The 17,141-nt window shown below is 39.2% G+C and overlaps 1 protein-coding gene and 1 pseudogene across 2 annotated transcripts in view; one reads left to right on the plus strand and one right to left on the minus strand.

The window, feature by feature from the left end:
* Positions 1-3,953: 3,953 nt before the first annotated feature.
* The window catches only part of TMEM255A (transmembrane protein 255A), a 57,935-nt gene continuing 44,747 nt past the window's right edge, over positions 3,954-17,141 (minus strand). The window contains exons 5-10 of one of the 2 annotated variants that reach the window (XR_011923278.1): positions 14,982-15,059; positions 14,804-14,892; positions 7,170-7,329; positions 6,097-6,240; positions 4,407-4,653; positions 3,954-4,066 (exon numbers count right to left, since the gene is read on the minus strand). Coding sequence is in view for 1 of the 2 variants with exons in the window: in XM_072429769.1 (XP_072285870.1) it covers positions 4,492-4,653; positions 6,097-6,240; positions 7,170-7,329; positions 14,804-14,892; positions 14,982-15,059 (633 nt within the window). In the remaining variant the exon portion in view is untranslated. Of the gene's footprint in view, positions 4,654-6,096; positions 6,241-7,169; positions 7,330-14,803; positions 14,893-14,981; positions 15,060-17,141 lie in introns of both variants that reach the window. The other variant, XM_072429769.1, reaches the window with a different exon arrangement.
* On the plus strand, positions 12,100-12,212 carry LOC140344689 (U2 spliceosomal RNA; annotated as a pseudogene).

Here is a 17,141-nt window from a genome sequence, read left to right on the forward strand (position 1 = left end):
GCTGTGAACAGACATCATGAGAAAGAAACAAAGCACTGAACTTAGCAACACTAAAAGACCTGGACGTCCACAGAAGACAACAGTGGTGGATGATGGCAGAATCATTTCCATGGTGAAGAGAAACCCCTTCACAACAGCCAACCAAGAGAACAACACTCTCCAGGAAGTAGGCGTATCAATATCCAAGTCTACCATAAAGTGAAGACCGCATGAAAGTAAATACAGAGGGTGCACTGCAAGGTGCAAGTCACTCATAAGCCTCAAAAATAGAAAGGCTAGATTGTTGTCCCTGTCTAAATATTTATAGTCCTAACTGTATATCAACCAAGGAACTACATTAATTGCAACACACAGGGAGTAACTTATCTAATAACCTGTAAATGTGGCGCATTCCACGTTGGAAAGAGAGAGATCTTTAAAGAAACGCATGTACGAACACATATATGCAATCACAAATACCAAAGTTACCACCCCTGTAAGCCACCATATAGGCCTGAAGCATAATTTTGATCCACATGTCATAAGTTTTTATGGCCTTGAGAACCTACCTCAGAACCCCCAGAGGAGGAGATATGGACACCAAACTCCTCCAAATAGAATGCAGATGGATAGTGAACTTAAAAGCCACCAAATTTCCTGGACTCAATGACATGTTAAGTTACAAACCCTTCCTTTATAACATATGAGTGAGTGTTTACATGACTTCTGAAATTCTTTTAAGAAGAAACACATAAAATGATATATTTACCTTCCTTTGCTAAGTGTAATTTGATGCTACATAATAACATAAGTGACAGATGGGTCTATCTATTTCTAATTCTAGACCACATATTTTGCAAACCTTGTGGTTAGTCACATACATACATTTTACAATTTTTCTCCTAACCACTTACATTTTTAAATGACCATATTGCATATGATATTATTAAAATTAAATATTTTTTGTCATATACCAATAAGACTAAATTGGACTACCCTGTTTCCCCTATGATAAGGCACTGTCTTATATTTTTTGAAATGCCAAAATATGCCCTAGGTCTTATTTTCAGGGGGATGTCTTATTTTTCCGTGAAGAAGACTACAGTACACATTTATTGTTGAAAATCACTCATGATCACTCATGTGCCATTGATTGTCCCCTTCTGATCACTCTGTGCCATTCATTGTCCCCTTCTGATCACTACCGTATGTGCCATTGATTGTCCCCTTCTGATTACTCTGTGCCATTCATTGTCCCCTTCTGATCACTTGACTCGCCGGATAACAGACCCTGTTAGGGCAGGGATCAGCAGCTTGCTTGTCCTTTGAAGTTACTTTCAGTTTCACTCTGCACTGCAGCCAGCATCGAGGAGCCACACAGAGGCACACAGTATCAGGTATCGGAGGATGTCTTATTTGGTGCTTTATTTTATTTGTTTGAGCAAAAATCAGGGGGTGGCTTATTTGATGGGGATGCCTTATCATCGGGGAAACACGGTAGTAATAATTGTGCCTGTACCCTGTAAACCATTGGAATGTTTCTAAATTGTTGTATTCCTCCATACACTGTCCTGTAATTTATTTTTGGTATTATTAATATTTTTATCTTCTATACTATTTTTGGATATACCTTATTTTAAACACATGCAAACATTTAAATTATGTATACAAAATAGACACAGAGGCAATAACTTCCAGATCATCCACATTCTCGTTGCCGCGCATATGGTCATTTATCCTTGAAACATCTTTCTATATACCAGAGCTACTGCTCACTGCATGGCTAATCAATGTTCCATCCCCGCCCCATCATCCTTCACCTTGTTCAAAGTGCCCGTACAGCCCTTTGTCGCGCAGTGAGGATTTGCCCTGCGCGGCTGGGCAACACTTTCCCCGTTAACCCACGTCCCATACAATTAGGAGGCGGCTCATCTAGACACGGAGAATGGGAAGACAGAAATGGGCAATCTCAGCATTAAAATCACCACAGCGCATGTGCGGAAGCCCTGCTGTTCCATGCATGTGCTGCTTAGACAGGAAGACGCCAATCTCATATCATTATAAAGGGGGAGATGTCATAACATCAGTCCCTGCCTAGCTGGACGGTCTGCAAAACCACAGAACGCATACAAACCACCCGGCTGCACAACCACCTCTCATTTATTTTAAGCTAAGCCTCATGATAATACATGAATATAACAAATGTCTAAAGAATCTCTATTATATAGTGCTATTGTTTTTATAGCTACTCACCTATACCTGAAAGGTTATAACTGTCTCTTTTGGCATACATTAATCGATCTTGTTGAAATATCCTCCAAACAATTCCTACCTTCATCTTGCTATAAAAAAAATATAACTAATCACCCAACATTTGTTTCAGAATCATCTTTAGAATAATTCAGCCATAGATCTCTAGCCACATATTACTAAGCTCAAACAGTAAGTCTGTTTTACCAACATATATTTATGTATGCATCAGCAATGTTTCTTTATATTTTTATATTCACCTTAAAATGTAATATATATGTTTTATGTTACAATATGGTCATTAATATGGTTATAAAATATCTTGCATTTATGTATATGGTTATTGGTACTGATATCTAAACTATTTTATACATGCATATCTATATAGCACAGATTGATCCAACATAATCAGTTCTTACACATATATTCTGTACATCTATCATTACAGCTGTAAAATTTATTCAAATATTGAATATCTGTATTTTTGTATTCAATGACAGTTCTACTGAACGGCATATACCTATCACCTGAAGCAGCTAGTCGGCTAAAACGCGTCGAAACGAAGCCGCAACCTCTTTGATCATATCCAGGGATTTACTTGTCTAGCATAAGGGTCAATCAACCTGATGGGGTAGACACAAACTACTTCTCTGGCTGAACTACACATTCTATTTCATTATTTAATTTGATGTATGTTATTTATATTTATTAAAAAATTATAAGTGCCACAACAAAAACCCTCTCTGTTTTTCTCTTTTTCATTTATAACTTTTGGGGGCAGCACAATTTGACAATAGAACAAGAGGAAAAAGGAATACCTATTACTAGTATCTCTGGAAGTAATACATGTGTACTAGAGTACTAGGCTGTTTGAATCTCCAGTATAACTTTTACAGAAATAAGATCATGTGGGGGGAAACCAGGAATTCAGGGGAAATACAAACTCCATGCAAATTGGTTAATTTACTTAGGAATTTGGGACTTCACACTGAATATCTAGTCATGTGCACATGAAGTTAAAATGAGTGTCTTTTTTACATATACTTAAAGTGAACCTTTCTGCTCTAATAGTAACTTGGCTTTCATAATTCCACTAGGATTTGACAAGATGTTTTCAGATCTATTACCTAAATTAGGAAAAAGGCAGATTTGTCTTCATTGTGTGCATTTCTGTTTTATGAGGGAAGTTAAATATATTATAGATTTTAGTAGAACAAGTACTTATACCATAGCACATGGAAATATGTGTGCACACAAATGAGAAAATATGACTAGTCAAAGTTAAAAACAAATCACTGGAAAAGCCATGCAAGTTAACTCAAACTCAGTGATCATTCTACAGGTAGTTAAGGAGCAGTAGTGCAAAATATAGAAATGTGTGATTTTATTTCATCCATGTAGTCTGCCTGCATGCCCAGTGCAACTAGTTTATCACTTAGCTTACCTCCAAATTGTCTGAAAGCTAGATTCTTACTGTGAAAAGATGGGACTATACAGACATTAAGTTATGATCACAGTGCTGCTGCACCTAAGACTTTATTTTTAAGTAACGTAGTGATCTCTTTAATAACTCATGATACAGTTGAGAGACACCAATGCTGCATGATAAAATGAGACACACTCAGTTAATCCTTAATATAGTGAAAGTTTCCCTGGATTTTGATGTAAACAGTGTCTTTCATGTAAGTTTACAGTAATATTATGTTTAAAGAAATGACATTAGGAGAATTCCAGGATTTATTTTGAGCATTAGGCCTAGATGTCCCCAACTTCTCCGCTGTGTCTTTTTGCATTGCTGGTGCCTTGATTGAAAGGAAGAAGCATGAGCCAAATACAACTGGAGCCAGCATGGTATCCAATGCAATAGTTTTCCATCCAGTGGAGAAAGAAACATGAATTACTACACAGTAACATAAAATACACACGCTACAAAAGCACTAGTGCAACAATAAAATAAGTGCACCATCCAATGATCTTTACCGTTTCAGAACATCCATGTAAAGCTGATCATGTGCATTTTTAGTTTGGCAGAAGTGAAAAAATCAGTGTTGTATCTTAGGTGTCTTGCACACACACACACACACATATATATATATATATATATATATATATATATATACACACACATATTTTACACACCAGTCATCCAGTCCACACAGGTATCCTAAAATGCATACCATGAAGATATAAAAGTTCATATAATTTGGCCGGCATTTGGCCTAAAATTTCTGCTGAGGAGTCAAGGCTCTGTACATGGGAAGATCATGGTGTGTAAGGTGGAGGCTTTTCATCTGGTGGAAAATAGGGTGGAGAATAGCGCGGTGGAGCACTGGATGGCCACATGAAGCTGGGACCAGATTGTGATGTTGAATTGGGATCATCTGACAGGCCAGAAGGTGTAGAAGCTGGAAATACGTTGGAATGCTGTAGAACAAACAACAGTGATCAGAAGTAAAGGCTCTGCAAGTAAGTTTCAATCCAGAGCTAAATATATGTATCAGATAATTGTCGCCCGGAGACAAATAGATGTGCTGGCCTGGGGCACAATTTGTACAGCTGTCCACCAACATTGTTCATCAATCAGCCCTGTCAGACTAGCAACCCATTGGGAACAACTTCTGTTCATTCCGTTGTGCAAACTGAAGTTGTCAACTACTTGGTTTAGAATAAAATGATCTAAACTGCAGCAACTTAACAATGTTAAGATTCAAAGGGAACATAAAGTGGTTATGTGCATATTCATTCTTTTGTTCTGAGCTGGATTAAAAAACAAAATTGCTTTTTTAGGCTAATAGGAAATTTAACATATTGATATACTGTAATATTCTTTTGAGTCAGCAGGTGGAGCTTTACATAAGAAAATAAACCAGAACCTGGATTCATCAATATATTTGATGGTTTCCTCTGAGGTTTCATTATAAGCTGGCATGTAATTTAAATATGATGATTGCTGCTTAAAGCAGGACTAAAAACCCTGTTCTTATTAGTAATAAAAACAAGTGTCTGCATACTTTGGAAACATTTTCATACAGATTCTCCCCAAGTGCTAAAACGGCACAATTTTTGCCTCTATTTCAATCTGAAGTTGTAATGGTGCACGTGTGACCAGCTGGAAGGCATTTGATAGAGGATATATTGCTACTGGCAACTGCGACATTATCACAAGTGGCAAACCAAAGCATTTACAGAATGAAGGTATGGATTTTTCAAAGTAACATTGGTATGTTTGATTTATGCTCCTTTTTTTTTGTATTGGGAAAACCACACAGATAGCCATTCCCAGGTGCACTGCAAACTGCTTCTATGTGTCCAGGGGCAGAAAACCGAAAACCACACCACAGCACAATTTGCATGCGTTGTTTTTGCAATTGCAGTTGAGATGTGGTTCTTACTTAGGAATAGAAAAAAGGCAATCATGCAACCAGAAAGGACTTGTTATTTTTTAGGAACAATGCTGCCATCCACTGCAGCCACACAAAATGCTTCCCAACCGCTCCTGATCAGTTGAATAGTAGTAAATGGGAACAAATTTGAGGCTGCAAAATGCTGCAATCAACTGCAAGTCTGCAGTGGCCCCAAGGATTATAATTTACAAAAAAAGGCTGCATTTGACAGTTTTTGCATGCAGTTCAAATACACCTCAATAGGACATGCTTTGTCCAAAGTAATGTAGTGAAATGCTTATCAGGTCAAACAGAACCTCTGAACTGCCAAAAGTACTGCTCAATGAAAAGCAATAGGATTTTGTTGACCCCCGATTTTGGTTCATTTCAAATCCATGAAAACAATGCTTATTTACATTTCAAGTTATGAAAGCCAACATTTACAATTTGGATGCTTGTTCAACAAATAGTTGTCTTTACATACCTGTAAGTCGTAGGCAGTGTAGGGTGGCAGGTGTGGAGTGCTGTGATAATAGGTATTGTAAGACGGTACTGGTGGTCTTGTGTTGTATTGCACTGTGCGGCGTGGGGTCTCAACAATACAACTAATAGCAGGAATAGTAGGATTCTATAGAAATAAAGACATTTAAATTAATGCTCATACCAAGCATTTTAATACAACATAATCTTTTCTACTTACATAATGTTCTACTTACAACAAAGTTACATTCATAGAAACAATTTCTAATGCAGATTTCAAAGCATTAACCCTTTATATCCTTCAGAAATGACATTTGTGAATACAATTTTAGGTAGTATCCTTTGATAAAAGCAAATACCAACCTATCTATTGAGTGGGTAGTGACATGAAACGCATATAAAGTACATGACATCGTTGCTGCAATCAGTGGGTTTCAGAATTTTCCAAAGCATGTTTTCTCTAGTCTTCTCTGCCTGACTTGAGTATCTTAGATTTCACCAGTCTTTGCTTAGCAAATACTTGGTGTTTATTATTTTTATATTCCACTAAAGGGCTTTGGTGGTTATTCCATTCAGTAACTATGCCACCAAATTAATCAATAAAAAGTGATTCTTCCTTCCTCCTAACCACTGCTGATCTTTCTGTATTGCGAAGATACAGATACTTGAAGAATCTACTAAGTGCATCATTTTCAGGCATGTCAGATTCCCAGTTCCCCACTGCAATCTGGGTTTTTTTTCACCAGTCCCTACATCACTACAAAATATAGTAGTTATGTAGAAATAAGTTAATCAAAGATAAGATATTTGCCACAGCTGGAAGTGTGCTGGGTGCAGAAGAACATTCAGAAGCAGTATATTTGCAAATATAACCAAGATCAGTAGCAGATGTGGTGGGAGTGGTATGTACAAACTTTTCTTAGAGGGCACTTCATTTTACATATTTTTTAGCAACAGAATCACTTTAAAGATGCATTAAAAAGTCAGTTAATCAGTCATTTTTGAACAGGGTAAATTATTTGCAGGATTTTGCAGGATTTTATTTGCAGGTAAATAGAAAAAAAGGTTATAACATACCATGTCTTTGAATCCTCCAAGTACTGCAGCTGTTATAATACCCAGGAATAAACCCACTGTGTTCAGTATAGTAACTGACCACAGCAAGTGGTAAAGATGTATAACATCTTGGCAGCTTTTTACATCAATATACTCATAGTACAGTCCTGTTACTCCAGCCCTAAAAAAAATTGTGAAAGGGAAAATAATCTGTATGCATCTATGTTACAGTTATATCTCCTTTTTATCATTACAAACTATGTAAAAAATGTTGATTCATTTGGACACAAAAATACACTCTCTGACTACTTTAATAGATACACTTTGATAGCATCAGGTTAGACCCCTTATTGCCTTAAAACTGCCGTAATACTACATTGCATAGATTCAACACATGATGGTATCGCTGTAAACATTCCTCAGGGATTTTGGTCTATACTGGCATGATAGCATAAAGCAGTTGCTGCAGATTTGTCGGCTGCACATCCATGATGTTACTACATGATGATACTATATTACCACATCCCAAAGGTGCTCTATAGGATTGAGATCTGGAGACTGTGGAGGCCATTTGAACACAGTGAACTCATTGTCATGTTCAGGAAACCATTTTGGGATGATTTGAGCTTTGTGGCATGACGTGTTATCCTGCTGGAAGAAGCCAATAAAAGTTGGAAAACTGCGATTATAAAAGAAAGGACATGATCAACAACAACACTAAGGTAGGTTTTCACATTTTTTAATGATTCTCAGTTGATACCAAGGGGCCCAAAATATGCCAAGAATGTGTCGCTACACCATTACACCCCCACCAACGGGAACCAATATATTAATACAAGGCTGTATGGATCCATTCTTTCATTTTGTTGTTTTAGATTCTGACCCCATCATCCAAATTTTGCAGTAGATATTAAGACTCATTAGACCAGGCAACATTTTTCTAATCTTCTCCTGTGCAATTTTAGTTTGTGGGAATGTAGTCTTGGGTGCATATTCTTAGTCGACAGGAGTGATACCTGCTGTTGCAACCCATTGGCCTCAAGGTTTAAAGATGCACTTCTGTATAAATCAGTTAAAATGAGTAGCTCAGTTTCTGTTGAGTTTCTATTAGCCCAAACCAGTCTGGCCATTCTTCTCTGACACTGCCCATCAACAAGGTTCAGAAAACTGCCACTCCCTGGATATTTTCTCTTTTTCAAACCATTCTCTGGATGGCACATGAAATTGCCAGCAGATCATCAGTTCTTCAAATACTCAGACTAGCTTCCCAGGCACCAACAACAATGCTACATTTAAAGTAAATCACCTTTCTTTACAGTATATATATACTGTATATATATTGATGGAGGAGTGTTTGTGGGGTATATTATCCAATAGCTGTAGGACAAACATGGAGGTTAGAAAATGGGAGATACACAGCCCTCATGTTCATTTATATATACATATCTTTAGGTTTAGCTGCTTGTCATTGATTATGGCCCTCTGTATTTGCATTTATCTTCTGAGATGTATGGAGTGGGAGACGGACATTCTTTTTCTATTGATTGCTTTTTTTTTTTTTTTTTAATATTTCTTTATTGGCAGAAAGAAAAATACAAATAATCATAGACTATAAACAACATTGTATCAAACACCTGTATCAAACAGGTATTTCTTCTGCCCTTACACCATTTTCCAATTTTCCATACAAAAAGTCAAATAAACAAAATTAACAGTTCATAACCAATAACAAAACATAGCAAATGGGTATTGCCAAGAATCAGTAACTTAACTCTGTTGCTCCAGAGGTCCCAGGAGCAATCGAATACCTTATTTCAACGCACACTTTTTCACTAGCCACATATTTCCAAATAGAACGTATATACAGCATCCACAAAACTTCATGCAATCATATCTCACCAATACCTAACGAATCACCCATAGTCAAGTAAGTATTAGGATGGGTGAGGCCACTGGTGGAAATGATAGGTTGTAGCAAAAGGCAGTGGAACCAAAAAAGGTGGTTTTAACTTGTAAATAGTATATAAAGTGATGTGGTGGCAGTGCGTATATGGGTCTAAGCGTGTCAAATGGAAGAAGTTCATAAGGGTTGCAGTAGTGGGCCCCTATATGGCACCTACATAGCTTTTTTATTTCCCGCCAGGCCACCAGAGTGTGAGGCAGCAAGAGATTACTTTTAAATTCACGGCGAACAAGGGCGGAGTATTTGAGAGTCCTAAAAGGGAGCAGGGCCTTACTAACAAAGACTTCATGCTTGTCATTGTATAATGCTTAGTGTTGTGCCACCAGTCCTTTATATGTCTAAATATACAGGCCAGGTTGTATTTTCTCAAATCAGGGAGACCCACCCCTAAGTTCTGTTTAGGTAGAGACAATTTAATCCTAGAAATACAGGGGGGGTTTACCTTGCCAAATAAACGAGGTTAAAGCCGAGTGGAGTTTCTGAACATCAGTATGACGTAACAGAAAAGGCAATGTCTGCATAGGATACAGTAGTCTTGCAAAGCTGATCACCTTAATAAGATGGCAGAGTCCCATCAATGATAGCGGTAGAGTTTTCCACCGCTTCAGCTCATCTAGAACTTTAGTAATAAGTGGGGAATAATTTAAATTGTACATATCTGGAGTAGAGCGTGATATTTTAATTCCCAACTAAATGAGGTATGATTTCGGTAGCTTAAGACCCAAGGACTCTGCACAGACCAATAATTCCCTAGAAGGGGTCAGGGAAAGCCCCAACAGTACACTGTTCATACAGTTTATTCTAAATCCTGAGAAGGCACCAAAAGATTGTATATGTTGGATGATTTTATGTAGATCTCTGCCCGGGTCCTTAAGAAAGAGCATTATATCATCTGCAAACATCGCCAAACTGATATGTTTACCCCCTATCTCCACTGCGTCATATATTTTTAGATCCCGAAAAGATTTTGCTAGAGGTTCAATTGCTAGGTTGAAGAGGAGAGGAGACAGCGGGCAACCCTGTCTGGTCCCCCTGCCCAGCGACTTGTATACATAGATTTGAAGGAATTTGCAATATGGCCCTTGAATCCAAATTTCTCCAACACCATGTGCAACCAAGGCAATTCCACACTATCAAACGCTTTCTCAGCATCTAAGGCTAAAAGAGCCGACGATATCTGAGAAGATCTATCCAACCTAGCATGCTCCAGAACCATAAGTACCTTTCGAATATTATAGGTAGTGGATTTCCCCAAAATAAAGCCTGTTTGTGCAGGACTGACCAATCGAGGGAGGATGCCCGCCAAGTGGTCCACTAGAATCTTGGAAAATAGTTTAACATCTTTATTCAACAAAGATATACGACGGTAGGAGCTAGGATCCAATGGATCCTTATACTGGTCGGAAGAACTTTAATAAACACTAGCCATCCAGATTCTAGGTAAAAAGCATGAGAGTACATGGAGTTGTACAGTGATAACAAAGACGGCGTAACCTAATTGATTAAAATTTTGTAAAACTCAGATGGAAAACCATCTGGGCCAGGTGCCTTATAATTACCGGAATTCTTGATAGCCCTGAGCACTTCTTCTTCCGTTATAGACCGATTTAAATAGTTTAGTTCCTCCTCAGTTAACTGTGGAAGACCTAAACGGTCCAAAAAAGTCTTTCCCTGAATAAAACTTGTGTTTTGAGAGGTGTATAAATCGGCATAATAAGACGCAAAAATGTTAGCTATATCCTTGGGCCATTTTTTAACAATCAGTGTTTGTCCCTTATAGCTGTAATGCTGGGGGGGGGGGGGACATATCCCATTATTTTACAACGAATGACAACCTTGGCTGTCTCCCAATACAGGTGGGGATTGTTTTTATGTATCGCATTGTGATAGTCAAAATCACGCTACCAGTACTGTTACTGATGCTGAAATTTCTCATCCTTAGCCAGTTAGGCAGGAAATCCCCATATAAATTCGGTTTTACAAAGGAAACCATTTGTCACAGAAACTGGGGCATGATCCGAGATCACAAGGGGATAGATAATAGCAGAATCTATTTTAAACAGGAGGTCATCAGAAAGTAATATAGTATCAAATCTAGACATGGTTGAGTGAACCTGAGATACATGCGTAAAGTCCTCCTCCAAAGGGTGGAGATGCCTTCAGGAATCAGTCCAGTCCCTGTAAGGAAAGAGAGAAACACTTTATCATTGGCGGACGTATGGCCCTGCTTGGGTGGTGGTGGGATCCTATCTTCCACAGAACTGGGTACATCATTAAAGTCACCAGCCACGAATAAAGGCACTTTGGGAAGCGATTGCACTGTGGTAAGCAGATTATTATAAAACCTCTGATTGTCCGAGTTAGGACCATAAACCGCTAGGAGGGTTAAGGCGTTGCCTTGGAATTGGACCGTCATGGATGCCCATCTTCCCTCAGAAACATCACAGGACTTTGAGATTGTGGAGTGTTGAAGCTTCTTATGTAAAAGAATAAGTACTCCAGCTTTTCCGCCTGAGGCTGAAGCCCCCCACACCTCTCCCACCCAATCATTAGCCATCAAATGAAAGTGGGAAGTTGAGAGGTGGGTCTCCTGAAGGATAGCTAAATTTGTTTATAATTTCTTTAAGTGGCGTAGAACAGTAGTGCGCTTGGTGGGGGATCTCAATCCCTTTACATTCCAGGATGCGATTTTCATCACGGGGGTTTATGGGGGAAAAGAGCTATAATTGCTGGAATTAAAGATATGAGCTGTCGTCGTCCCAACCGAGTGGCGGCACAGAGAAGATGATTCTTTCCATATTTGAAGAAATCTGTAGATGCAGAACCAGGACAATGACAGCAGCAAGGCGTCCGTGGACAGTAATATAATTGGCATACCCATGAGCAGAACAAACAGCTAACAACGTAGTTGTCCCATAACATAATACTCTTAAGCGACTTCCTTTTTCCCCAATGTGGAGTACAATAACAGCATAAATGGCAGGAAACATCGCTTCTCGGCCTTTTGGTTAAGATCAAGTGTAGTATCTGTACTTATCAGTGTTCAGGCTGGAAAGGGCATTTGCATTCTTGAGGGGGAATGCAGTGTCCAAGTACCTCTGTTAAGGACGGTCTACCTTTGGTGTAGCTCTGTAAGGGGCCGCCCTATGCAAACCTGCCGGCCTTGTCCACCGGAGGAAGAGCATGGGGCCTGCCCTGATAAGGTAGCTCCCTTAGGTTTGACTGACCCGCTGGTGGGGATGGAGAAACCATGGTCTAGCCAATTGGCCGACAGGCGGTCGGATCTCGCCTTCAAGTGTAGTACCCCTGGGGTGGTGACCTGGGGGCACTTTAATATCCCTGGGTTGGGCAACCCACGATATTAATAGTGCACCGTACACGCACTTTTTTTTGAGAATTCGGCACATCGCCTTTTTCTGAATTAGCTACAGCTAGTTCAGATGGGCAATTTTTAAAACCTGTTGCCCTGTGTGATATGCACAGAGCACTTATTATTTAAATGTATTTTTCTGTTATGTCATGTCATTGGTGTGGTATTTTGTTTGCCACTTGTTTGATGGAGGGTGCTATTCCCTTATGGGCTAGCCCTGAAGTCTGGAGAGTGCCTTGGCCTAAAAACCAGGCGCTTTCCCTCAGTGGGAGTCTCTCTTTGGGAGAGCTCCCAGCTTAGTATCTTGTGGGACCTGCCTAGGCGGTCCCAGAGAGAAAAGGCCCCTCTCTGGCTTCGGTCAGAGGGGCAAGAGTGTCCATTCCGGCTTCGGCTGGATGGGCTTAGTATCCAGCCCTCGTCTGGAGCTTCGCTTTGGAGGGTCTGGAGAAAAGGGTGGCTCTTCCTCTTTAGAGGAGGGTTTACCAAATAGTACCCCAGTGCACATTTTTTGTGGAGTGTTTTTGCACTTTTCTCTTTTTTACCGAGCACGGGGTGTGTTTATTCACGGATCGCTAGATTCTAAAAAAAAATTTTAAAAAAATAAATAAATAAATGGCAGGAAACAGCATCAGGCACAAATTAACTTTCAATCCTCCGTTTCTGCCATCTCCATGAATTGCATCAAAGAGGATAAAATCACACGTTTGCAGTGTAAGCAAAAAACAAAAATACCAACAGAGGCCACTAGGTCCATCTAGTGGACAACAGATATTGAATTAATGAAATAGGGGATCCTTGTTAGGGGCATGTAAAAAGGCCCAGCTGGTCAATACGGCCAAAAGAGTAAACATTTAGGATTGTGGGGACCTGGATCTCTGTGACTGGTCATATTGCATGCCTGGGTGGTGTAGCAATCAGGGTGAAGGAGGGTGTGGAATGGGACAAAGCTTTCACCATTTCTGCAGCTGCCAAGGGATCTGTAAATATCTTAGCTTCCTAAACCGGAATAAAGATTTTAAGCACCGCTGGATACATGAGTGCGAAGCGTAAATTTTTGTCGATGAGTTGTTTGCAGATCGAGGAGAAAGGCCCGGCGTTTTTTGGTAGTTTCAACTGAGTAATCAGAGAATAACATGACCCTGTGATCTTCAATAGTAGTCAAATCCCCGATATGCCCTTAAGATTTGGAGCTTATCAGGTCATCTTCCAGTTCACTAATGTGCTGTTGCATAGCTTGTATTTCTGCCCCATGCTTCTGAACCAGGTCTGTAATGGACTGTAAATGTATTGCTAAAGCTTCTTTAATATTCAAAAGCAGTGCTGGTTGGCGGTGCTGAGACACCTCAGAGGCAAGTTGTTTGTAATCAGTAGAGGGGCAGAGATGAGCAGGGCTGTCGATTCTACCTGGACTGTGTGCTTCAGCCTCGTGGTCTGATATGGCGTCGGCCATATTGGCTTTTGCAGCCTTCTGCACAGTCAGCTTCTGCTGACCGCGTTTTAAGGACTGGGAGCCGGCTATGAAGCGATCCATCAGTGCCCCAGGAGTAGGAGAGTATGATCGCAGTGCGTGACTCACCGCAGCATGAAGTCAGAGGAGCAGAGGGACTAGATGGAGCCGGAGCCGTGTCTCACACTGCTCCTCACATCGGGCGCCGAAGTTCCTATTGATTGCTTTCGTGGCAGTAATTGAAGCAAACTGATGTTTGTGAATACTTTCAGCATTTAATTTAAGAAGAGTGTGGAAAAGAAATGTCCTGTGAAAAAAATTCTGAAACATATGGTAAGCTTGTGACCACGTTTTTTTTTGCTCATTTCAGTATGCCAAGCATGTTTGAAGTAAATTGCCTGGTTTCTTGAACACAATACAATGAGCTGCCAAGAAGGTGTGTGAGTTAAAGAGCTGGGCAACAGGTACCAGTGGAAATAAACTTTGTGTATATTTATTTAACTAAAAATTGGTAGCTTCAATTTCTGGTACTACTAAGTTAGTTTAATCACCCACCAGCTTGTTTCTTTACTTTGAGGACCTCAGTTGGTAGGGTGGGCGATCTCCCTCTACCACCAGCTGCAATGTGTCATTGGTTGTAATAGATTTAGAACGAAGAATTGGTTATAATTCATTGCCAGAGTCAAGAGTTATGCTATGGAAATCCTACTGCTTAAGTCCCCCACAAATACAGAAAGCCATTGGACTAAGTTCAGGCTAACAATGTCTACCCAAGCTAAAATCAGTTTTAGAAAATACACATACCTTAAAATGAAATACTGATATTCAGATGAAAGAATACACAAAGGCAGAAAAGAAAAGGCATGGCCATTTACCTCCCGCAGTTATATAGCTCACAGCAATAACAAGTGTTGGTTTTTACTTTTAACGAACAAGATCCTCGAGTTGGCATCTGGCACATCACCTAAAGAAAAGAAATAAAATATAAAATTGTAACACTTCAAAATTTCACGATTTAATGTAATGAAATACAAGTTACATAGTTTAACCCACCTCAGTTGTATCAGAGGAGTGGTCCTCATCTAAAGAGGTAAAATATCGACATTTGCCTGCATAGATAGGTCTAAGGTCCTTCAGAATAAAGAAATTAAAATTAATTTATTCAAAGTTATCCATAGCATAGCAACCCATATGAATCAGCAAATCAAGTTCCACACGTAACTATTTTTTAAGACTTGGCAGGGCATACAGTCTAAAGCTACAAAAATGTAAAAAAAGTTTTGGTTTTGGATTCATGTTTTATAGTGTATGTCCAGCCATGTCTGTGAATAAGTAGAAGTGCTAGAACTGTACCTTGGATATTAGTAAGAAAAAAAAAAACACGTTCCAACCCATTTCCAATCTGGACAAACATTTTCAATGTTATAATTACAATCAGAATTACAAAGACATCCAAGTTATCTATCAGAAACTAGATGGAACCGCACCATCTCTAAGCTTTATTCCATAGAGAATTGTGCGATACAATCAACACCATCCACCAAAACCTGCTATTTTTTCTCCAAGGTTAATGTTGTTTGTAATGCACAATTCCCTATGGTATAAAGGTTTTGTAAAAAAAAAAAAAGATAGAATTTGGCGTTGGTGCGGCTTCATTTACTTTCTGATAATGTACTTGGGACAAGCAGGGAGGGGGTCCTCTGTGGCATTGGCATCTGCTGCTGATGGTGAGGCTTTCAGTCCGCCTTGAAATGGGCTGTTTTTCATTAAAGAAGATAATCATCTGTCATGTTCAGTCTTTTGTATACATAGCAACAGGAGTTATTCAAAAATAAAACATTAAATCAGAGCGCTTCGGAAAAAAAATTAGGAGCTGATATGCTATTGCATGTGAAATATGTGAGTATTATTACATTTAATGTCAATGGAAACATTTCTGGTGTTAATGATATCTAAAAAAATTTCAGTGTGAGTTTTTTTTTTTTTACCTTAAAACAAGTCTTTAAATTTTCATTTTTTTCAAACTGCAAGCAGAAGTAAGCTAGTATTTCATGAACTAGAACTGTTGTTTCATGGTACAGGAACTTTGCTGCACTTGAAATGTTTATTCTTTCATAATGCATTACGTATTGCTTCCAGTAACTTGGCCACTCATGGCAAATATGCTGGTAAATTATTTCTAGATATTTTCAATTTGTTACTCTGTTTTTTCAAAAACAGGGTAAAAGAAATACATCAAACTAAAAATGATAAAGTACTGGAAAACAAGACAAATACACAATTAGTGTATTCATATCTCAGCATGCTATGATGAGAAAATACTTCAATATTGATGTAAATTCTACCGTTGTGGGGGGGTAAGGGGCGGTGATCTACAAAGGAACAGAGATGTACAAGGGGAAGGTTTGATATAAATGGGATATTCCATAATGAATGGGGGTCCAAATATATAGAGAGGAATCTGATTTAAAAAGGAAACTCCAAAAATGTACACTGAATTAAAAAAAGGTGCTCCTGATGTGTAAGGGGGGGGGGGGGGGTCCCAGTGTAAAGAAGCTTTTCCTATGCAGTAGGGGTCTTGTCGAAGATTAGCACTGGGGCCCAAAGATCTGCACCTAAAAGATCATCAGTAGCAGTGCAGAACTGCCACAGAGGTATGTTACCCAGCTACAAATTCCAAATTGGAGCTCGGTAACTATGCCAGTTAGTCAGTGGCTCAAACGACTGAACAAAATAGTTATATTAATAGCCTAACAGCTAGCATTCGTAAGTTTGATCAACAGCTAGGTGGCAGTTATTACCCCTCAACTCAATCACTTGTTAGCAATCTCCCCTGTGTATTGAGAATGCAGAAAGAAACAAAGCTTATCAGTATTGGTCTCTGATATTTGGGGGGGGGGGGCACTGCTAGCTTGAGGGATCCATCCTAAAGCCCTCTTAATGCTCAAGAAAATATGAGCTGATATTAACACAGCACATTAACAGTCCACTTGCCTTAAAAATACCAGCCTGCACAACTGACATGTCAGGCTGGTACTGACTGTGGGGAACACTTTTTATTCTAAACAGTTACAGCATTCCCTTTAAGGGGATGTATTCTTTTTCCCTGATTGTTTTAGTTATTCAAAAAAGAAAAGATGTAAGGGCCTGTGTCAATAAACTTTTGAAGAACATGGAGGCTGCCATTGTCAACATCTCATCCTAAAAATGCAA

Source organism: Pyxicephalus adspersus, chromosome Z (assembly GCF_032062135.1).
Source record: "Pyxicephalus adspersus chromosome Z, UCB_Pads_2.0, whole genome shotgun sequence".
NCBI lineage: Eukaryota > Metazoa > Chordata > Amphibia > Anura > Pyxicephalidae > Pyxicephalus > Pyxicephalus adspersus.